This window comes from Canis aureus, chromosome 7 (assembly GCF_053574225.1).
Source record: "Canis aureus isolate CA01 chromosome 7, VMU_Caureus_v.1.0, whole genome shotgun sequence".
Lineage (NCBI taxonomy): Eukaryota > Metazoa > Chordata > Mammalia > Carnivora > Canidae > Canis > Canis aureus.
The window spans coordinates 58,275,509-58,299,166 of record NC_135617.1 but is presented as its reverse complement, the minus strand read 5'-3'; the positions used below and the strand labels follow the sequence as shown (position 1 = coordinate 58,299,166).

General features: G+C 40.8%; 1 protein-coding gene across 1 annotated transcript in view; it reads right to left on the bottom strand.

Annotated features, from left to right (window-relative positions):
• CLIC5 (chloride intracellular channel 5) overlaps nt 1-7,464 on the bottom strand; it is a 157,870-nt gene extending 150,406 nt beyond the window's left edge. The window contains exon 1 of the mRNA XM_077903791.1: nt 6,861-7,464. Within this exon, the coding sequence (XP_077759917.1) occupies nt 6,861-7,385 (525 nt within the window). The 5' untranslated portion in view covers nt 7,386-7,464. The remainder of the gene's footprint in view (nt 1-6,860) is intronic.
• Nucleotides 7,465-23,658: the final 16,194 nt, after the last annotated feature.

Genomic DNA, 23,658 nt, shown 5'->3' with positions numbered 1-23,658 from the left:
TGTGAAGACACTGGAGGAAAATGACCATCTACAAGCCAGGGAGAGAGGCCTTGAAAAAAGCCAACTCTTTCGACACCTTGATTAAAAAAATGAATTTCTTTTGTTTAGGCCATGCAGTAGAGGTACTTTGTTATAAGAACCCTGGAAAACTGATATGTTGAGGTAAGAGCAATGAACAGCACCAGAGGAGACTCAGTCCAGCCCTACCTGGAGGGGCCAGGAGATGCACCTGCAAAATATGACTTCTGGGACAGTGGGTTACCTCCAGAAAGGATAGCATTAAAAGGGACAGCTTGAGCAAAAGCCCAGGCTTTACACGGTATGAAGGGTGCAGTAAAATACAAGTCAACATTTTTTGAGGCAAAGAGTGAGTGGGGAGTAGCACCTGATGAGGTAGGTCTTGGCTGCAAGCCTGACGGAACACGAACACCTTCATAACATATTGTCTTCCTTCTGGCCTTTTTCCTGGAGACAGTGGGGAGCCACTGCAGAGCTAGAAAAAGGCATGGGCAGATGTGCTCTTTATGTGGACCATTCTGGTCACTATGTGGGGGCTTCTTGAGAGGGAGATGAGCCTAGAGACAGAGTGACCAGTTGAATAACTGTGGCCAGGATGACGGTGGCCAGTGGTAGCCAAGCTGGAGAGACGAGAACATTCAGGAGGTGAAATTGACTAGACCGTTGGGAAGTGAAGATGTGGAAACCTATGTTACTCAAAAGTTTTAGTTTGTATAAGTGGTGATACTGCACACTAAGGTAGTTGTGGCTATGTTGACGTGAAGCTTGCAAGGGAAAAATGTCCAAAAATGTCCCCTAGAAAACAGGTGGATCCTAGTATGGAAGTTATGTTAGAATATACTACATTGCCTTCATTTTCAGAGGTGACATAGTCCCCACATGATGAATCAGGGACTGCTCTTTCATTACTCTTTCAGGAGGGTTTCTTCACATAGTTTCTCAAGATACTAAAAGGCTTAGAGCAAGGAGCTGGTTGGAAAGAAAAGGCATTAATTGGGTCACTCATCACACATTCTACTTCCTCCCACATGGACGTACAAGACATGAATACCTAGGTAGGGCAAGTGGAATCCATCACAATGATAAATAATGTTGAGGGTTCATGAACCCTGTTGAGATTACCTTCCACAAAAAAATTTGCATAGACTTTTAGAATGTTCCAGAACCTCCTGAAGCACATCTGTGAATATCCAGCATCCGAGGCTAGGAATGCCGATATAAAGGGAAGTGCCCTGGATTTAGAGGCCAAAGTCCCAGGCTGCTACTAATTTGCAGGCAGCCATGGGCAAGTTTGTGGGCCCCGCTGGGTTTTAATTTTCTTGTCATAGCACCAGAATTCTGTGACCTCTTTGACTGATGGCATTGGTTCACAAAGCAAACTAATTCATATGGCACCCAGAAAATTATTTTGAATAAAATTGGGATTTGACTGTGTTCCCAGCACCCTAATTAAGAGGAAATTATGATAAGAATAGAAATCTTTGTTCAAACCTGCTCATTGCTCCATTTTTTATATATGCTTCATTTGCCCCATGAAAGATTGGGCCTATGCAACAGGCTCAGACTTGTCTCTTCTCACGGTGTTACCAACTTGACATGCCTTATTATTGACATCAGGGATCATAGAATAGGAAGACCTTTACAGGGCTCCAGCCATTTCTAGACATGTAAGTGCTAGCTACAACTTTTAAGTAGTTCAGATCGCTGCGACAGATCACACAAACACATTTTTTTTTATTGGAAACTATGCTAAAATAATATCAATAAAAACTTTGTGCTGAATCTATATACTCTCCAGACCAAATATAACCAAACTAGATATACACATAGATAATATACAAATCAGCATCACACTGACTAGCTTTTTCCAGAAATTTATGTGTGCATAGCAAGGTATCTAAATATTGGACATACCCAGATGCTTAGTTGAATGAATAAATTAACAAAAAAATATATAGCTAATCATTATACGCAATGGGTTTACATCTAAATGCTTGAACTCGTTTTAGAAATGAAGCTTGCAAAAACAAAACACGAAAACAAACAAAAAGAAATGAAGCTTGCTACACGTCTGTTTGGTCCTGATCCACACAATAAGTGACAATGCTATTTAATTTGCTTAACCGTCACTGTAAACATTGCTTTACTCTTGATCTCACTCTCAGTTGCTTTCAAAATAAACTGCAAGCCCCCCAGTTTGCCATGCAAACTACTTTCCTAGGCCTTCAATCTCATCATCTGCTTGAACCTATGCATACCTCTCTGCTCCAGCCAAACAGATGGAGTCATACACATGTTGGTATTTGCTGTGCCTTTGCTTATGCTGAACCCACTGCCCACAATGTCCTCATTGGCTCCTCAACTGAGCCACATAACAATATCCCAATCCAGCCAAATTTCCTCTTTTCCTCAATAGGATTTTATAGTTTCTCACCTGCAATGATGAATTTTTATTTGCCCCCCAAAAAACTTTAGCTTTTGAAAACCCAGGAAGTTTATGGAAGGTGGACTGCAACTCTCACTAGAGACCTTTTTCCCCCACTGGATCTCAGTAAATGACCAAGAAGCAACTATTTATTTCCTTTTATTATCTTTAAGAATTGTGTTTCTCTGTCTTCCCTTACAGGACAGTTGGCATTAAGACGTGGTGTGTTCATCTCTTATCCAGTACCTGGCATGTAGTTAGTATGTTGTAAATGTTGAATGGATGGATAGATGGCTGGATGGTAGGAAGGATGGAAGGAAGGAAGAAAGGAAGGATGGAGGGAGGGAGAGAGGAGAGAGGGAGGAAAGATAGTGTATGAGTGATACGAGCACATTTTCTTGCTCATGTGGTCCTGGAGAAGAGGTCCATAGGTGAAATGGGAATAACATCTCCATTCACTCAGTGGCTCTGGTCAAAACCCTTAGAGTCAGCCTTGGCTTTTCTCTTTTTTTATGTCACATCAGCAGAACCTCTGGGGTCACTCTTCAAAGCCATTGTAGTCCTACTTTGTGCTACCTCCATTGTGGTCACCATTGGCCAATCCACTATCATCTCTTGCCTAGTTTTTCACCTGCCTCCAAACTGTCCTTTCTGCTTCTATTTTTTCTTTGTTACAGTCTGCCATCAAAAGGGCAGCCACAGGGTGCCTGGGTGGCTCAGTTGGTTCAGTGACTGACCTTGATTTCATCTCAGGTCATGGTCTTAAGGTCATGGGATCAAGCCCTGATTCGGGCTATGCACTCAGTGGGAAGTCTTCTTGAGATTCTCTTTCTTCCTCTTCTTCTGTTCCTTCCCCAATGCTGTATCTCTGTCTGTCTGTCTGTCTCTCTCTCCCTCTCAAATAAATAAATCTTAAAAAAAAGAAAGCAGCCAGCTCCGATGACTCCCCATATCACTCTGAGTGAAAGTGAAAGATCCTCTTCCACATGCTCTGTGCCCATCTCCATCTCTCTGGCCTTACCTGCTGCTACCTTACCTCTCTCACTCCCCCACTCCGGCCACCCTGCCTCCTTGGCTTCCCTCCTCACTGTCACTCTGTCCCACTGTGGGAAGCTGAATAATGACTCCCAAGTATGTCCATGTCCTAATTTCCAGAACCCATGAGTGTTGCTTTCTGTGGCAATAGGGACTTTGCAGATGTGATTAAGTTAAGGATCTTAAAATAGAGATTATTCTGTATTATCCAGATGGACCCAAACTAATCACAAGTCTTTTTATAAGATGCTAGAGGAATCAGATCAGAAGAAGGCAGGATGAGGAGAAAAGCAGGAAGAGCCACTGTGATATGATGTGAGCCATGAGCCAAGAATGAGGACAGCCTCTAGAAACTAGAAGAGGGAAAGAAATACATTGTTCCCTGAGCCCCCAGAAAGAACACAGCCCTGCTGACAACTTATTGTTAGCTCCATAAGACTTATTTCAGATTTCTGATCCCCAGAACTAGAAGAGAATAAATTTGTGTTGTTTCAAGCCACAAAGTGTGACAGCAATAGGACATGCTCACACCTATTATGCCATTTTATATTTCTTAAAGGCACTATCACCACCAGGCATATTTTGTAGTTACCTATTTGTCCATCAGTTGTTTTTCAACTACAATGCAAAGTGCAGGCGAGCCAGGACTTTGTTTTCTTCATTGCTGTAAACCAAAGCCTGGCACAATATCTGTTTAATTAAATAAATAAATGATATTTTTTAATTAGGTAATCACCCAACACCCTGAAATGGCTGCACCTCAGTAAAATGTTAGGCAAACCTGCATGATATTTTCACTGGTTTGCCTAGAACAGCTGAAAATGCATGCAAGTGAGTATGGACTTAGATGCAGCCAAAGTGGTCTACACTGAAACAGCTCAGGGAAAGAATAAACCCCAGGACTCCATGGCAACAAGCCCTGCTAAAAAGATGGCGAGCCATAAAGCCCACTCGAGCTCCATCCAAGGTGGGGCATCCAGCATTTTGCCATCCCCCCACCCCAAAGCTGGAAGGAGGAAGGAGCCTGAACAGGTTACACTCAGACTCTCCACTCCCAAGTAAGCAGAGAAGCCCCTGTACTCCCTGCCTTCGTGTATAATTTCCATTCAACACTGAATAAAGAACGGCAGTGGGGATGGGTGGAGGATTGGGAAGCAGGGATTATGACTGCCATTCTTCTTACTGAGTGCTGCTGAGTATCTTTTAAAAAGAGTTCACACATAGGAGCTGAGGTCTATTAGTTAACAATTATGGAAAAAGAATGTAAACCTAAAGAGTTAATTAGCTCCAATATTTGCTTTCAGGAACTACAGATCTTAAATAACATAGGACCGCACATTACTACCAAGCAGTTTTTCCTGTTGCTAATACCAGCTGGAGATGCCAATATTTCTGTTCCCCCCCACAAACACACTTCTGTTTTGTTCAACACCAGTGGCAAGCTAATTTCTGGTGAAATCAATGCTTTGTCAAATTTACAAATGTCTTGATGTGTCCATAGCGATGACGATGATCATAATGACGACCCACCTTGTCTGTTGCATAAAGTTGCATGGACGATTCTGTCCTGAAAAAGATACGCCTACCAGTCCTCACCGGGTGTGGGATTTTGTGGGTTATTTTGTTTGTTTGTTTGTTTGTTTGTTTGTTAACTAATATAACAGTGATGTGGATTTGGAAGTGGAAGGCTGCTTGAATGCACCTGCTTGAATGTCAGTGAGCTCCTCAGTAGAACCTCTCCTGATTCCTTCCTGCACACTTGAGCACTCCCTCCCAGAATAGCCACAGCACTGAGCTCCAGCCTCGAGTTCACCAAAATTAACCATGTGCAAGTCTGTCTCCTGCACCACATCGCTGATTTCTTGACATAAAATCCTGCCCTGTCTTCCATACCCCTTTTCCCCACCAAATGCTCGGGTATCTAAGTATGAGTCAAACACTCTGCTAGGTGCTTTTTAAAGACTTCATGATAGAAGAAAGGAGACACAATTTACACACAAAACATCTAGGGAAAATTACAAAGTAAAAAAATCAATATATTAAATTAGCAAATAAAGTATATTTTATTGGAGTTATTGGAAACCACAAAGGAGAGAAATAAGCGTGAACTGAGTGTTTTGTAGGTTTATTTTTATCAAGGAATAGCAGTATTTACTAATATGCCATCTTCATACTAAGAAATGTGTAAATATGAATATTGTCAGGGAGTGGATGTTGGGGAAAAGTGTTCTGCATTCTTGGTTCATAAAGATGATTTGTCTAGCCCTGAAATGCTTTTTTATGTTTTGATAATATTGTAATAAATAGTCTTTATCACGATGTCAGTATAAAACCAAGATTACCAAAGTTCTGAGTTTATATACCATAAGCATTAAACTTTAACACTGGCTATTAGTATCTTACTACTACTACAACCAAGATCATATTACTTCATCAGATATTTTAGTTATATTGGTGCCAAAAGGGCAGACTCAGTGACAGAGGTAACATTTATTAACCATGTATCTGAAGTATCTGTGACCTTGGAAATGCTAAGAAGGAAACCCCAGTGCTTGGCCGACTACTGATTTGACTTCCTCTCACAAGACTTGGTTTCATTTTTGAAAATCAAATTGACAAAAAAAGTTTAACCAGACAGGAAAATGTACTTAACGTCTGTCACACTGTCACAAAGGTAAGGATTTGAACCACATTTTCTGCTCACTTGTAAGTAAACTCTTAAAAACATGCTTTGCCTGTGGTATATAAAGGTCAGTGATTTGACACACAATTTAAATGTGCTTTCCAATTCTTATACCTTTGAGCAGTCCTGAGTGAACTCTGGCATTGACTATTTAACCAGCCTCACTCTTTTTTTTTTTTTTTTTTTTTTATTGGTGTTCAATTTACTAACATACAGAATAACACCCAGTGCCCGTCACCCATTCACTCCCACCCCCCGCCCTCCTCCCCTTCTACCACCCCTAGTTCGTTTCCCAGAGTTAGCAGTCTTTACGTTCTGTCTCCCTTTCTGATATTTCCCACACATTTCTTCTCCCTTCCCTTATTTTCCCTTTCACTATTATTTATATTCCCCAAATGAATGAGAACATATAATGTTTGTCCTTCTCCGACTGACTTACTTCACTCAGCATAATACCCTCCAGTTCCATCCACGTTGAAGCAAATGGTGGGTATTTGTCATTTCTAATGGCTGAGTAATATTCCATTGTATACATAAACCACATCTTCTTTATCCACTCATCTTTCGTTGTAACCAGCCTCACTCTTAAATATGTCTTAAGATGACATCATTCATCTTTCCCTGGATGCTCGGAGCAAAAGAAAACCCCAGTTATGCCATCTACACATGCAAGTGTGCCTATGTAGAGATAGCCCTTACCTTCACAAACAGGCTTATCTCAGGGTCCATGGAAGTTGATTGATTTTCTTCCAAACCCTCATTAGCAGAATTCCTGGCGACGAAGGCTCTGCCCTCCTGGATGGTGAAGTTTGCAGGGGAAGGAAGATCTTCCCCCATCATGCCTCCATCCTCTTGGGACTCCTCTGGGCCAGTCTCCTGGTCCAGGGTTGCTGAATGTAATTCTTCCATTGAGATGTCGTGGTCTTCCTGCAGCTCACCTGGTTGAAGATCCTGGGACTCAGGACATACCTCATCAGGCAGGAGGTAGTCTGCTGCTTCTGGTTGGGAAGAAGGCAAGCTGTCCTCCTTGCCCCCAGCAACGTAAACTGACACAGAGTCATACTCATGGGTTTCCAGCTCGCTGGCATATACGTGGTTTTCTGTCAGGCATTCATTGATGTTATCATAAGAAGGAGCCTCATTTTCTTCTGGATCATCTGGAAGCTCATAGATGCCTATTCTTTGGACTGTGTCATAGATGTTGTTACTATCTTCATCATTCATGTTCCTGAATCTGATAGATCTTTTGCAGGCAGACCTGAATGAACCAGAAATGAATAAAGGGATAGAGGATACTCCAGCCCCTTGCAGAGGAATCAACAGGCTTTTGAAACACAGCAACTAGCAACAGCTACCAATGATACGTCTCTAACAATCATTTACCAGAGACTTTCATCGGCAAACCACAAGTCCATTGGATACAAGATAAAGCTTACACACTCAGTTAACTCCTTCACTCCTAAGGATAGTTTCAAGCAGACTCTGGGTTTTCCTCACTGCCAGTCACTCTGAGATTCTTTGGTCTGGCAAGAGGTTGAATCATCTTCCTGGTACACATTGAAATTCTGAATATTTAGCCATTTGTCACTAATAGGGCTCCCTCTTCCAATTGTCTCTAAATGTTGACAACATTCAAGAAGTCCCTGCAGTTGGGCGGAGAACAGTTCTACACAATGGTAGCTCATCTATTACTAGGCTGAATTTATTACATAAAATAATTCTGAGAGTACTGATACATGAGTTGTATATGCTCCAGTTAGGTAATAAATTCCCTTTGCATTTCTTATCTGGAAACACCACCTGGTGATTAAATGGCAGAAGGAAAGGGAGATAAAAGTACTGGTCTATAGTCACATCAGTACAAAGAGCCCAAAATAAAGAACTCAAAGGTTTATGGCTTTGGGTTTTATTTTCCCTCTTAAATCCATGTGATCATCACAGTCAACAAACCTTCTCCAAGATTCTGTTTTGTACAGGATACCAAATAGAGCACAAATCATACATGTTAGAAGATACATTTTCTGCGGTCAAGAGACTTCTATACATGAAAGGCAAGGAAGAAAAACTAAACCCTAATGGGCACAGAATGAACTATTCAAGATGTCCTTAGTGCAACTGCCTCACATCTGGGATAAGCAGTAAGGAGCTACATACATAAGATTGCCTATTTGATGTCATCTATGGGTGCCACAAATATACAAGTTCTTTGTTTTTAATCTGGTACTCTGTTCTGCTAATTCCTATTTGCCTTCATCACACCATGCACACAGTTCTCTTTGAAGTGACACCCCATATAAATTGTAAAGGGACTTCAATGTCTAGAAATCATGTACAAATTAAGAAGCAATGTGACTGTGGACAAAGCATTCAATGAACATCTTATCAACAAAACTGCATTGTACCCTTAGCTCCCCTATTGTATCCAGGAATCTTCTGGAGCAAAGGAGAGCAGAATTTCTACATTCTAGCTTCAGGGATGGCTCAAAGAATAGATGAGTGCAAAGCTGCTAGAGACAGACATTGAAGGCTCTTGATGTTAGCCTTTTATCTTTCGTTGAAATATGAGATTTGATGGGTCCAAATCCCTGATACATTACCATAGGTTCCATAATCAGGTGTGCATAACTCAGGGGAGCCCCACAGCTCAAATCCCACTCATAATGTAAGCTCTGGAGAAAACCTAAAATGACATTTAGTCTAACATTTATTTTATGTCAGGGAAAAGCCTGAAATCTAGAAAGGCTTCACACAAAGAGTGAATGACAGAGCTGATTTCAGTGATGATTTCCTAACCTCCAGCTCAGTGAACTCAGGTACTTGCTCACTCCTAAAGTCATGTTTTCCAACCCATTTTCTTGATCCTTCTTGCCAGTCCCTTACCTGGAGAACCCTTCTTAGATATTCCTTCCCATGAAATGAAAATACTGCTGGTATATTACATATCTGCTTGCATACTGTATGTATATCTGTGTTTCATATGCAGAAAAAGAATAAGCTTTTGGTGTCTTAAGAATGTTCATTCTTTTAGGGTCGTCTTGCTCCTTCCAAGAATGCATGCTTTAACTGCTGAAGTACTTCTGGAGTGTAACTCATAATCTGGCACTGGATTACGTTCCATTCTGTATTACTATTACCAAGCAATAATACCCTACAACATGGGAATATATACGCAGCATGCTACTGGGTCCTCACCACGATGACCCAGCCAGGCAGTGGAGACTGGTTAAGCTTAGGGCCTAAGATCATGCAGATATTTTATAAATTTGGTCCCCTGTGTCCCACCTCCCTGCATACCTATCATGTTTTGGTTACTGATTATGATATGAAGCCAATCATATTGGCTGTTAAAATATCAGCCAGCTCTGTTCAAACTCCTGTAATGGCTCCCCATTTCTTTCAATAAAAGTCAGAGTCCTTATGATGACCCACAAGATCCTACAAAATCTGTACCACCTTTCCTGTAACTGCTCCCCACCCTCCTACTCCAGCTTACTGTGCTTCAGATAGTCTGGCTTTGTTGCTGTGCCAGGAACATTCCAGAATGCTCTCTGTATTAGGATCTTTACATTGGCTGTTTCCTTGGCCTGAAATACATTTCCCCTTGGGTGTCTACATAATCAATTTTCCAAACTCTCCTTCTAAATCTTGGCTTATACATCATCTCCTTGCCAATGAGGCCACTCTGACTGCCCTATTTCAAATGTCAACACATCCAAATCCTATCGGTAACCCCCACATTACTAAAAACCTCACCTGACTTTTAATTTCTTTTTCCATAATACCTATCACCTAATAAGATGTATGCATGACGTATTTTTGTCTCAAGTTTCTTTTCTGTTTTTTCCCGCTAGAATGTAAACCCTGTATGGTCACAGCTCTCTACCTGCTTCTTCATCATTACCTCAAACATCTAGAACAGTGGCTGGTATATATTAGATATATTAATATATATCTGTTGAATAAATTTTGATGATCTTCATCCTTTGCTGAACACAAGTTCCATTAGAACAGAGCCCAGGACTATTTTGCCCATCAGTATACATCTAAAATTCAGCAGATGACTGACACACCATTGATGCTTATTAAATATTTGTCTTATAAACAACTAAAGTGGAGGAGATGTATCTAGAATTCATATCCTTTTATTCATGGTCTATTTTTCTTTCTGTATTATGTGTATAAAAATTATATCCTCACTATATTTAAATTCTTATAGAAAGAAAACTAACATGGGTATTCCACAGCACTTTGTATAAAGTAAGTTGGTGGGACACCTGGGTGGCTCAGCGGTTGAACATCTGCCTTCAGCTCAGGGTATAATCCTGGACTCCTGGGATGGAGTCCCACATCAGGCTCCTGGCATGGAGTTTGCTTCTCCCTCTGCCTATGTCCCTACCTCTGTGTGTGTGTGTCTCTTAGGAATAAATAAATAAAATCTTTAAAAAAAAAAAAAAAGGCAACTTGGTTGCTTACTTGTAGAAGAGAGTATATCAATCAATTAATCAGTCAAAAATATTTCAAGGGCTTCATATATATGTTACTTATAACCTAGGAAAGAAAACACATTATTTTTTTTCTTTTCTTCTCTTTGGTTTTACTTTGCTTTTTTTTACCTCAAGATAATTACGATGGATAAATTGGTATTCAGTTTTCTTTCCTAATATATGCATTTAAGACTATTAATTTTCCTCTGTGTACAGCTTTTTCTGCATTCAACAAGATTGTATATGTTTTATTTTTATGACCATCCATGTCAAAAGGATTTAATTCTTATTTTGGTTCTCTTGATTTTTGTTTTATGTTTTTAAGGTTATTTTATTAGGTGCACACAGATTCAGAACTGTTATATCATCTTGGTAAATGGGCTGTTTTTTCATAGAAAATGCCCTCTTTACCTCTAGTAATATTTTTTGCCTTCTTCTGATATCAACTTTCTTTTAGTTAGTGTTTATGGATATATTTTCTCAAGTTTTTACTTTCAACTTTTGTGTGTCCTTATATAATAAGCATTAGATAGTTATATTTTATTCAGTCTTTCAGTCTTAGCCTTTAATTTGAGTAGTTGGTCTATATATATTTAATCCAATTGCAATGCATTTAGGTTAGATATATTATAATTTCTATCTTTAAAAATGAGCAAAAAACTTGAATAGAAATTCCCCCATAGGGGCAACTGGGTGACTCAGTGGTTGAGCATCTGCCGTTGGCTCAGTCATAATCCTTGGGTCCTGGGATAGAGTTCTGCATAGTCTCCCTCTGCCTATGTCCCTGCCTCTCTCATGAATAAATAAATAAAATCTTTTTTGAAAAAAGAAATTTCACCAGAAAGTAACATAGGAATGTTATTAAATAAGGTCTTTAAAGAGAGATCAACGTTATTAGCTATGAGGGAAATGCAGTTAAATGAAATCACTTCATACCACTAGAACAGCTAAAATTAAAAGGACTCATAATACCAAGTGTCAATGAGGACGTGCAGCAACCAGAATTCTCATACACTGATGGTGAGAGTATAAATGCTACAACCACTTTGTAAAATTGTTTAGCAGTTTATTATAAAATTAAATATACACTTACCCTATGACTCCGAAATTCCAGAAAATCTTAGAAATGTATCCAGGAAAAGAATTAATGTGAAAATCATCATAACGGCTTGCATGAGAATGCTTAGAGAACTCTGATTTGTAATCCAAAACACTGAAAGATTCTAGCAAGAGGAGAATGAACAAACTGTGGTATATTTATGTAATGAATATTACTCAGCAATAACAAAGGAATGAATTACTGATACAGACAACCAAATGGATGAATCTCAGAGACACTATGTTGAGCAAAATATGCCAGACATAAAGGAGTATACTACATGATTCCATATAATTATGCCAACTTAAAAACATACCAAGGGTTACAAGATTTCTAAGAACTCTTTTAATGGGTACCTGAGCAAAATATTTTAAGGATCACTTCCATATGAGACACCGGGGTGGCTCAGTGGTTGAGCATCTGCCTTCGGCTCAAGACGTGATCCTGGAGTCCTGGGATCAAGTCCACATCGGGCTGCCTGCATGGAGCCTACATCTCCCCCTGCTTATGTCTCTGACTCTCTCTTTCTGTGTCTTTCATGAATAAATAAATAAAATCTTAAAAAAAAAAGGATCACTTCCATAGCTAATGAATAAGAAATGCTCCATGTTAACAATTATCTTAGACTTCTTCCTCTGGGAGTGGAATTTCTTGAGTTACCATCATTAAGTAATGGGAGTTAAAATCACCACCTCCCTGGAATATAGCCAATCAGGTGGAGCAAGTCAGGCAAAGGAATTTGCGTGAAGCCCCTGGTGCCAGCAACAACCTAACTACTGGTGCTTCTAGGTAACTATCAACAGTGCCATTACAAAACTCTCAGGGTATGTTAAACCAGTTTATATAACCCAGGCATCAGTTAAGAATACCTCAATCCTTACACACTTGAGGAAATAGGTCTTAAAATTCCCAGTTTCAAAAAAAAAAAAAAAAATCCCAGTTTCATAGTTTCCTTCCTCATCCTTTTCTCTGAATCTAGGTCCATCTTTGTATCACTCAGACCCAAAATGCCATCTTTTCATCAGTTTCTATATAAAAAAAAAAATCCATTCACATCCAAGAATTTCATGGAATTCTGGGGTCACAGGGAATAGTGTCACACATCAGTGGCACCATTTCACTGGCCCACCCCTATCCCACTCCCTTCCTCACTCCCTTCCTCCACTCCCAGGGGAACCATCAATTCTTTCAGTTTCTCCCACAGATTATTCTTCAGACTAATTCCACTCACATCTGGCTTGAGGGACAGGTCTCTTCACCTTCCTTCTCAAAAAATGTCTTCAGATCTTCATGTTTTCAGTACCCTCTCTAAAGAGAATCTTCATGAATATGATATCCTCCATCTTATTGCATTTACATTCAGATTTTGCAACATCCTCATGAGATTTGGAGGGATACTGAAGACCCAGTGGCCATGACTTTCCAAACAGAAGCAGTATTTCTGAATTGTTTGATCTTTAGAACAGTGAAATGGCTCAGCTCCGGGGAGAAAATGGGAATGGCCAGGGCACTTCACACTGAGGGAGCAAACCTTGAGCACTGCCTGCCTTACTCTCCCTCCTCCCAGTTGTTCTTATCAGTGGTTTGCAGATGATGGGGAAGGGAAAATGAGGATCTGTTAGAAATGGCTGTTTGAAAAGGGCTTAGAATTTGTTCAACATTTTGAGATGGAGGGGATGAGGACAGTTTATAGGCCTAAATTTCCTGCAGAGCTCAAATATTTGACTTTCACTAGGAACACTTATTTGGGTTTAATATCAGTTTGTTCCAGCCAATTCTGAAAATTATCGAACCATAGACTCCTAAAATAGGCAGAGATACTGAAATCAGATCTTACAACAGGTCCTGGAATGATTGATTGGGCCCTGCTACATGTGGCAAACCTATGACTTAAAACATGACCCTGTAGCTGGAGGTAGCTGAGTTAGCAGGTGGGTTTCAGGAAAGTTGGCGCAAAAGGTTGGCCTCAGACGAGCTGGAAAAAAAGAGAGGGAAAGATAAATGAGTTATTTTAAGAAGGGCAAGTTTATCTCCAATGCCAGTACCTCCACTTGCTTTTCTGCCTTCTTCTCTTTACCTTAGCCATCCCCTCATCACTGCCTTTTCCCTCCAAAGAACCACATACTCTCAACAAGCCACTGGCTTACACTCAGTAATTTTTTCATTTCAAAAAATGCAATCTAAGCCAAAGGAATGAATAGCTAATGGTTAAGTTTTCCATTTTCACTCTTTAGGGAAGATCCATTTCTCACTTCTTGGGTTCTCTACTAGTTCTCAGTTGTACCATATGTAAAATGAGAGTGATAGCATGTGTTATTGAAGGATTTACTTAAATAATGTCAGTAAGAAGCTTATTGCTGTGCCTGAATGGCTCTTACTTGGCACTATTACTACTAGTAAGCTTTATTCCTTAGATAACAATATGAATTCTGTTGTCTGTTTTTTAGAGGAATAAGCAAACATTGGGGATCCATCTAAAGACAGGAAATCTGACACTATGAAGGTTATGAAATGGCTATAAAATATAGCATATGGCCTTAAGAGTTTAAAATCTAATTGAGTGTAGGATATAATGTGCCAGCTTAAGAGTTAACTGGCAATAGGAGGTATCGTGTGTAGTGATAAATAAGTGAGACTGATCTTTGGGACTGTAGGATTTCAGAAGAGGGTGATTTCACCCTAGACTAGGAGTGAGGGCCCAGAAAAGTGAGTATCTTGGGTGGTAGATGAGACTTGGATGAGTGGAGTGGAGAAGGGAGGGAAAGATGTGAGAGATATGCTGCAGAGTTGAGAATTTACAATGATAGAAAGTAAATCAGATTGCATGGAGCATGTAGACTATAGAAAAACTAGAGATGACGGGCGGGACTGCATTAGACTGTGGACAACCTGGAATGCTAGGCTCAGAAATCCGAATTTTATGCTCATAGGATGATATTGAGGATGAGCAGACACATAACACAGAAATAAGTTCAATCCCGTTGGCGCCTGGGTGACTCAGTTCATCAAGCAACAGCATTTGGCTCAAGTCATGATCTCAGAGTCCTGGGATCCAGTCCTGCATTAGGCTCCCTGCTCAGTGGGGAGTCTGCTTCTGCCTCTGCCCTTCCCCCCTGCTCATGATCTTTCTTTCTCTTACTCTCTCTCTCTCTCAAATAAATAAATAAAATCTTTAAAAAAGAGAAAGAAAAAGACGAAGACGAAGACGAAGACGAAGAAGAAGAAGAAGAAGCTGAATTCCAGAGCCATTTAAATTCCAGCTAGGTTCAAGGCCAAGACAGGTGCTCAGCAAAAACTATTTTCAGTAGCTATTACTGCTTATTGGAGCAACTCGTTCTACTGGCACATCACAGCATGACATCCACAGTTCAATATGGGCACAGAGAGGAAATCATGTATAAGCCATCTGAGAACTTCTGATGGTTCTGCTGTGTCATTCCCATCACTGTAAATATGCCCCTCTCCTGGCACTCTCTCCTCCTTGGTGCTCTACCAAATACCGTTCCCAGCCAGTCAATGCATAGACTTCATCTAGTGGTTCCAACCTGCTGAATTTCATGCCTCATGATACTGACTCTGGCATATACCCCACCATAGGTTTCTCTTTGCAAATGTTTTTTTTTCTCTTTGCAAATGTTTACATCCATAGGAACCCCCAATTTTACTGCACTTTATTACTTTCCAAACTATACAGTTATCCATATCTTGACTCATCATTACATTTTGGTCCACCTTGGCACTGTCTATTTTAGAGTATCCAATCTGGAAGAACTCAGTAGAAGTCATTTATGATGTGTCATTACTTAGAGAATATGAGTAAAGAAAATAGGGGGGGAAGGGACTATTAAATATTAGAGGGATGATGAGACCGATGGGATCCTCTTCACTGAAATAATCTAACATAAATGGGAAGGGACAAGAAGTTATTTAAATAATTTAATAAAGAAATTGAGTACCCAAAACAACATCATGTATTAAACCAAATGAACTCCATGCCCTCAAACTATATGCCTCAGGCAGGGCAATCTTTGCTTCCTCTCTCCCTGCCCATGGCACTGCCATCTTACTCAGGCTGGGACAACACACCCAAGCCCAGAGCCCCACTCCCAGGGATGCCCTCCAGCTGTCCCCTTGTCCTTCTTCCTTGATCAGAGTGTGTCTAGTTTCCTCCCTCTCCTGTTTCCAACATGACCAAAGCCTCCTTGTCTGACCTTTTAGTAGTTCTCTGTCACTTCTCTGGAATATCCTATATAGGGAAAATGCAAATCACTGCAGGTTAACTTACAGATGCCCAAAGACTGAGGTGTCTACATAGCCGACTTGAAAGAAGAGAAAGAGAAGTGGGCGTCCTGTAAGCCAGGCTTCTGCAGACAAGGATAAAGTCACACTGCAGGAGCAATGAAAGAACTTGCAGAAATACTAATGGGCTTAATGGGCTGAGTATTTTTCATCTCCATTGTTCTGCCCAAAGGGAATGTGCTTTCCTTCTGCCATGGACAGCTTGACTCCATGGATCTCTCTCACCCTGTTACTTCCTCCTGTATGTCTTTCCATCTCCAGGGATTTTATTTTGTGGTTTGAGAAGTTTCAGGGTGTTAGTGTTTAGGGATTTTTGTTTTCCCCAGAGACATCTAGGAAGTTTGGTTCTGTATTATAAAGCCAAAAGCGATCTGTCTCAGGAATGTTCTGAGTAAGCCCACTGCATATTACATACTTCCCTATACAACAAACATAATGCAAATTGTTACCTGAACCATCCAGGAAAGATGGTGATAGGTCTGTGGGTTTTGAAAATGCAACTTGACTCCTATAATTCCACTGGGTGGGGGACACACGCCCGAGTAAGCTGTCCTTTTGTATTTGCATTTTACATTTTCTAAATAGTATTGCCCAAAATTGCTGCGCTCACCTTATTCCACCCACACACAAAAAATGCACTAACCTTGAAATATGAGCTGTCATTTGGGGTTGGGTTGATGCTGTGGCATCAAACTTACATATATTTTTATATTAAGAAGATTTCTTTCAGATTAGAAATGTAGTTCATGCTCATTATAGAAAAAGAGAATAAAAATCATCTGTAACTGCACTACTCAAAGATAATCATGTTTAACATTCACTTACTTCTTTTCTACCCATATGTATATAGTTTTAATTGGAATCATGTTTTATCTCTGTATTGTCCTTTTTAAAAATTTGACATTATATAGCACATATACATGAAATGGAGGCATCTTTATATATGACCATCAAAGTATTTTTCAAACAGTAAGCTCAAATATTAGCAGATGTAATTTGTGAATTTAGAAGACTCAAAGAAGTCTTTCTTTATCATGGAGCCAAATGACTTTTTAAAAGGCAAAGGGTGTTGTTTCAATAAGTGACTGGCCCAACCAACCAGATAATAAAATGGAAAATTCTCATGTTCTCACCTCTATGCACTTCTCAGGCTGTCACCCTGTGTTCCTGCAGCCAGCAGTAGGTAATGCTCACTGCAGGGCAGGGTTCACTGAATGTTCTGTAAGGGTCTTAAGACTGCCTACGACTACCTTGAAGTCCCCCGATCTGCAGAGAGTATACGCAATTTATCTACATACATTGAGATTCTGTTTTGGTTTTGGTTTTGCTTTACATTTGAGTGCACAGGGGGCAGACCTGGAGAGCAGAGAAGAGAGAAATTTTAGAACTGTGGGATGAAAACAACCCCAATAACACCTTGAGTTTCATTGAGGTGTTTCTTGTGTAACAAAAATCTTGAAGATGAAGGGAGAATGAACCATGTATTGTTTTAGTGACAGGCAACACGGGGAACAGGAAACTTCTGCGCCAAACAGACCCAAGTTCAATTGCTGACCTTGCCACTCACTTTTTCTGAGCCCTGGTTTCCTTATTTGTAAAAATGGAAACAACACCTTCCTCAGTACATTGGTGGGAAGTTTAAAGGAAAAAGTATGTGTGAAACCTCAAAGCATGGTAGATAAAATAGGTGTGTTCAGTGCTAGTTTTCAACCCTTCTCTCAAGACTAAGCAGCATTGGTCTGAGAGCTCAGAATGAAGACCTTCTGGAGGGAAAAAAAAGTTCTGTATGAGTCACATATGGAATCAAGACATGCTAGTCTCTTAATGGGACTTAGCTCTACTCCATGTTGCATTTATTACTATGAATTGTTGGAGTTCTTTTCTTTCAGTAGCCCTAATTTATTTATTTTTTTTAGTAGCCCTGATTTAAATCGTGATAATTACATTTTGCATTTTGCAGTAATTGTAACCTTCAAAAGACGTTTACTGATACTGTTTTGTAGGATTTGCCCAAGAACATCGTAAGACAGGTGATTATCAAGTCTGTTTTACAGATATGAAAGCTGTGGCTCAGGCTGTTTTCCTGATGAGTGTTTATTTTCCTGAGATTAGGGCTCAGAAACTAAGGGTCCCCTAACAGCTAACACTCAGCTGCCACTGAGCTAAAAACTGTTGTGATCATTGGGGCACCTGGGTGGCTCAGTGGTTGAACATCTGCCTATGGCTCAGGTGGTGATCCTGGGGTCTTGGGATCGAGTCCTGCATCGGGTTCCCCGCAGGGAGCCTGCTTCTCATTCTGCCTCTGTCTCTGCCTCTCCCTCTGTGTCTCTCATGAATAAATAAAATCTTTAAAAAAAAAAATTGCTGTGATCATTAAATGTTTAAAATTTATGCCCTGTAAAAGTAGGTCCGTAAAATCAAGGAAAATATGAGATGCCTATAATTGAGCCAGAACGATAGATAATGCAATAAAAACGAGCATACTTTTACCAAGTGCCGGCACAGTATGCGAGCAAGAACCCAGTTTAGAAATCACCGTAGGGGATGGGAAAGTCGGAGCGCATTCTGCATTCGCAGTCCACCAGGGGGCACTGTCCCCCGCCCTCGGCTCCGACTCCGTGCAGCATCCCTGGTTTCCCGCCAGGCCAAGAAGCTAGGTGACAAATGCAGTTTACAGATTCCCGGTCTGGTGGCTTTTCTCCATCTCTCAGTTATTTTGCTTTGAGAATAAGGCGCCTCCTATTCAACACATCTGTAAATTTTTTTAAGTTCCTTACAGTCCTTTTAATGAGTCTTATGTTTTTAAATAAAGGAGGGGGAAGGGGGTTGTGAGGACCACTTGATCTTCACGACAACCCTATAGGAGGATTCATTGTATCTTTCAACCGAGGGAACCGCATTTCAGAGAACATAATTTGCCCAAGTTCAGGCGGACAGTAAGCAGAGAAGCCAGACTCCAACCCAAGTCTGTTAGAATCCCAGCCCAAACTCCTTTTCACTGCACTCTATAATAACTCCATTTCCCAGGGGAAACTATTATCAAATTCAAATGATATCTTCTTAGACTTCTTAGACAGACAGTAACAAAGGGGCAGCATGTTTTAAGAATGCCAATCACAAAAATCCTTCTCAGCCTTTTAAAAGTTTTTCTCTCTGTAATTATCTCTTTTCTCCCCCTAGAGTTCATCTACAAAGTAGCTTTGAATATGTTTTATTCCTGCCCTAGTTTACCTTATTACCTAAGTAATTAAATACCCATAAGACTTCACCCCAAATCTCAGCTCCTAGCACTCATAATGTTCAACCAAGCAGAAAATACAGAGTGGCATCTATCTAAGTTCTAAAACCAGAATTGTTCCATTTTCTGTATGAGTACACATGTCTGTGTGTAAACACATAAAATTATCTTTGGGTTTTTAAAAATTATTTATTTGTTTATGTAATCTCTACACCCAACGTGGAGCTCAAACTCACAATCCCAAGATCAAGAGTCTCATGCTCTTCCGACTGAGCCAGCCAGAGGCCGATAAGATTTTATTTATACCCAATTTCCATACCAGTATTTTGTGGCACTGTTGGTGTCTTATGTCTTGATGTTTATGGTTTCTTTACTATCACTAAAGAAAATCTGATGTCACTGCTAATAAGCATCTGTCCTTAGGACACAATATCTGTCCTATTCATTTTATGTCCCGAGATCTCAAACTAAAATAAGACCTCTCCTTGAATGGATGAAGTCATGTCAAAAGCAAGAGCAAAATGCAAATACAATGAGACAGCACTGTACCAATATGACAACTCCTAATGTTGGTGGGGATGTCTGAGTACCTGGATTCTCATCAAATGTGTGTGGGAATGTGAAATAGTACACCTACTTTGGAAAAAGAGCTGGCTGCCTTTTTTTTTTTTTTAACCAAATTAACATATGCTTACCCTAGGATCTAGCAGCTCGTCTCCTAAATATTTACATGTCCACAAAAAGACCCCTACGAGCATGTTCAAAACAACTTCATTCATAATAGCCCAAATCCCAAAATACCCCAAGTGTCCATTCACTCACAAGTGGCTAAGTAAACTGTGGTATGTCCATACTGTGCAATGTTGACATCTATTTCCATGCCATTGGATCCTGGCTTAGGTTCTGTCATGAGGCTGCAGTGATCTGAAGCCTTGTCTGGGGCTGCAGAAACTGCTGTCAAGATGGCGCACTCACATGGCTGTTGGCATGAGGTCTCAGTTACTTCTCATGTGGTCTTCTCAGTGAGCTGCTGGAGTGTCCTCATGACATGGCCGCTGACTTCAATCATGTGAATAATCCAAGAGAGGGACCTGCTATGGCCTAGCCTGGCTCCAAGCAGCTGCCAGACCTGTCATGAGGCTTTCTTGGTCAATGTTGGCCCAAGGCTCCTAATGAAAAGGTATGAACTACTGACACACAAAAATATGGGTGAATCTCAAATGTGTTATATTGAGTGAAACAATCAGATGTGAAAGACTACTTATATATGATTTTATTCATTTTATATGAAGCTGTAGAAGACAAAACAGATCTATAATTTTAAAAAGAGTCAGAACTATGGTTGCCTAGAAACAGGGAAGGGGCAGCCCAGGTGGCTCAGCAGTTTAGCACCGCCTTCGGCCCAGGGCGTGATCCTGGAGACCCGGGATCAAGTCCCACGTCAGGCTCCCTGCATGGAGCCTGCTTCTCCCTCTGCCTGTGTCTCTGCCTCTCTCTCTCACTCTCTCATGAATAAATAAATAAAATCTTAAAAAAAAAAAGAAAAAGAAACGGGGAAGGCAGGACAGGTTATTAGGGCACTTTGTGGGAGAATAGACGTTGTATATTTTGTAGGATTTTGAGTTACACAGGTGTATGCATTTGTCAGAACTCTGTATCCTTAAGATTTGTATATTTCAGTCTTAGTAAATGTTTTTTTAAAGAAAAAGAAGCCTAAACAAATTCTGAACTATAATGACATGCTGAGATGTTTCAAGGTGAGGTGTCCTGATGTGGCAACTGGAGTGGCTAGAACAGGAGAGCTAGTTGGAGAGCTGAGCTTCATCCCTCTAGGCTATACATGATTCACCACAACCCTAATAAAATGTCTCAATGGTTAAAAGTCCATAGATGTTGACATCATTTACTTAAAATGCCTGCTCGTCTATGTATAAATCTAACTCTTCAGCATATTTTGTGATATTTAATCCATGTTTTTTCTGCTGAGTAAATCCAAAATGGTATATTTGTTCATCCATTTCAGGTGGAAACCAATGTTGAGTCAGTCATCGTACTAAATAGTGCTGAACCACTTGATGGGGTGTAGGCACGTCTGCTTCTGGGTGGAACACTGGTTCCCCAAACTGGCTTCTTATTAGAGTCCTCTGAGTAGCTTTCAAAGCAATCGCAATGCCAGGACACCCTAGGACAGTTGAATCAACATAGGAGGGTGGGTAGGAGGGTGGCCTGGCCATCATACTTTTTAAATGCTCTTTTGGTTTTTTTAGTATTTTATCACTTAACTAGACCTTAAATTTATTTATTTATTTATTTATTTATTTATTTATTTATTTATTTATTTATTTATTTGAGAGAGAGAGAGGACGAGCGAGCATGAAAGAGAGAGAGAGAGAGAGCATGAGCAGGGGGAGGGGTAGAGGGAAAAGCAGGCTCCTCGCAGAGCAGGGAGCCCAATGTGGAGCTCAATCCCAGGACCCCGGGGTTAACTGAGCCAAAGGCAAATGCTTAACTGACTGAGCCACTCACATGCCCAAGACCTTAAATTTTTTAAGTTAAAAAAAAATCTTCAAAGAGACTGCAAAGAAAATATGATGCTACTTAAAAAGAAATATTGTGGGATCCCTGGGTGGCGCAGCGGTTTGGCGCCTGCCTTTGGCCCGGGGCGTGATCCTGGAGACCCGGGACCGAATCCCATGTCGGGCTCCCGGTGCATGGAGCCTGATTCTCCCTCTGCCTGTGTCTCTGCCTCTCTCTCTCTCTCTCTGTGTGACTATCATAAATTAAAAAAAAAAAAAAAAGAAATATTGTTTACAATAGAGGTTCTTAAGGTTTTGGGCTCTTTGAGATATGTATCAAAGTGTGACAGATAAATGAGTTTAAAATAGAACAAACTTCAGGTTTGTATTCCCAGGAATAATAAGATCTCATTGGCAGAAGTTATTTTAATATTCCTGAAACTGATCCCTATAAAAAAGGGGTACTAGTTTCCCAAGTTCTAATGTGTGTATGTCCTGTCAGCATAACTGGATCACTTTATAGGTGAGCTGAGCATGTGTTTAGGACAGGCAGCAAAGTATTTGGGAAAAAAATTGTATATCTGATATTTTAAAAATAGTGTTGAAGGAGTCATTATGGCTTTTAAAAAGGAAATTAGGGATCCCTGGGTGGCGCAGCGGTTTAGCGCCTGCCTTTGGCCCAGGGCGCGATCCTGGAGACCGGGATCGAATCCCACGTCGGGCTCCCGGTGCATGGAGCCTGCTTCTCCCTCTCTCTCTCTCTCTCTCTCTCTCTCTCTCTGTGACTATCATAAATAAATAAAAATTAAAAAAAATAAAAATAAAAAAATAAAAAGGAAATTAGAATAATCCTGGCATCCCTCACACTTATTCTCTCTATGGGATGTGGGGAGCAGCGATGGCCTTTGCAAGGATGACCATCATGAAAGGTGCTACCAGCCTGATTGGGGGAGCTGATGGTGCTTCTCAACCAAAAGCACAGCCAGAGCTTCCTGCCCTCTCTCCTCTCACCCCTCTCCCCTGCCAGGTGTCATCAGTAGTCAATTAGAAAGTCAAAGTATGAGAGGGGAGTGGAGGGAGCTTGTGCCTGGCCCAGAGGGTTTTTCACTGTGAACTAGATTGAGAACAATGTGTTAATTGTTCTTTGTTTGCTGCACAGGGCCTGGTGCCAGCAATAGAACTGGCCCTGAGAAGCTTCCAGAGCCTAGTGACCAGGTGTGGGGAACCGCCACTGATGGCCTGCCACCCTGCTGCCTGCTGGGAGTGGTGGCGGCAGTAGTGGGGCACACAACAGGTGCATAGTGGATGGATTAGAAATTCCACAGAACTTACAGGTTTCAGAGTCTCTCTTATTCGAGAAAAGGACAGAAAATGGGAGGGGTGAAAAAAACCTCAGGCCAGCAACAATCATATCAACACAGTAAGCTCCAGGAAGGTGGGGAGTTTATCCCACTGAACTATAAAATACGCAGAGAAGTTCCCAGAAGGGAGTCTTGCCCAAATGTCAAAACTCTTCTTGCCTTCAGGTTGTTTTGACCTGCAGCACAGAAAGAGAAAAAAAAATGACCAGACTGAGTTGTCAGGGACACTGTGGAATAATTATTTCTTTCTTTTTTTTTAAAGATTTTATTTATTCATGAGAGACACACAGAGAGAGAGGCAGACACAGGCAGAGGGAGAAGCAGGCTCCATGCAGGGAGCCCGACATGGGACTGGATCCCGGGTCTCCAGGACCAGGCCGTGGGCCAAAGGCAGGCGCTAAATCACTGAGCCACGCAGGGATTCCCGGAATAATTCTTTCAACTGCAGTGCAGCCCCCAGATTTTGAATAGGAGAACAGCCCAGGGAAGGAGCCTTCCCT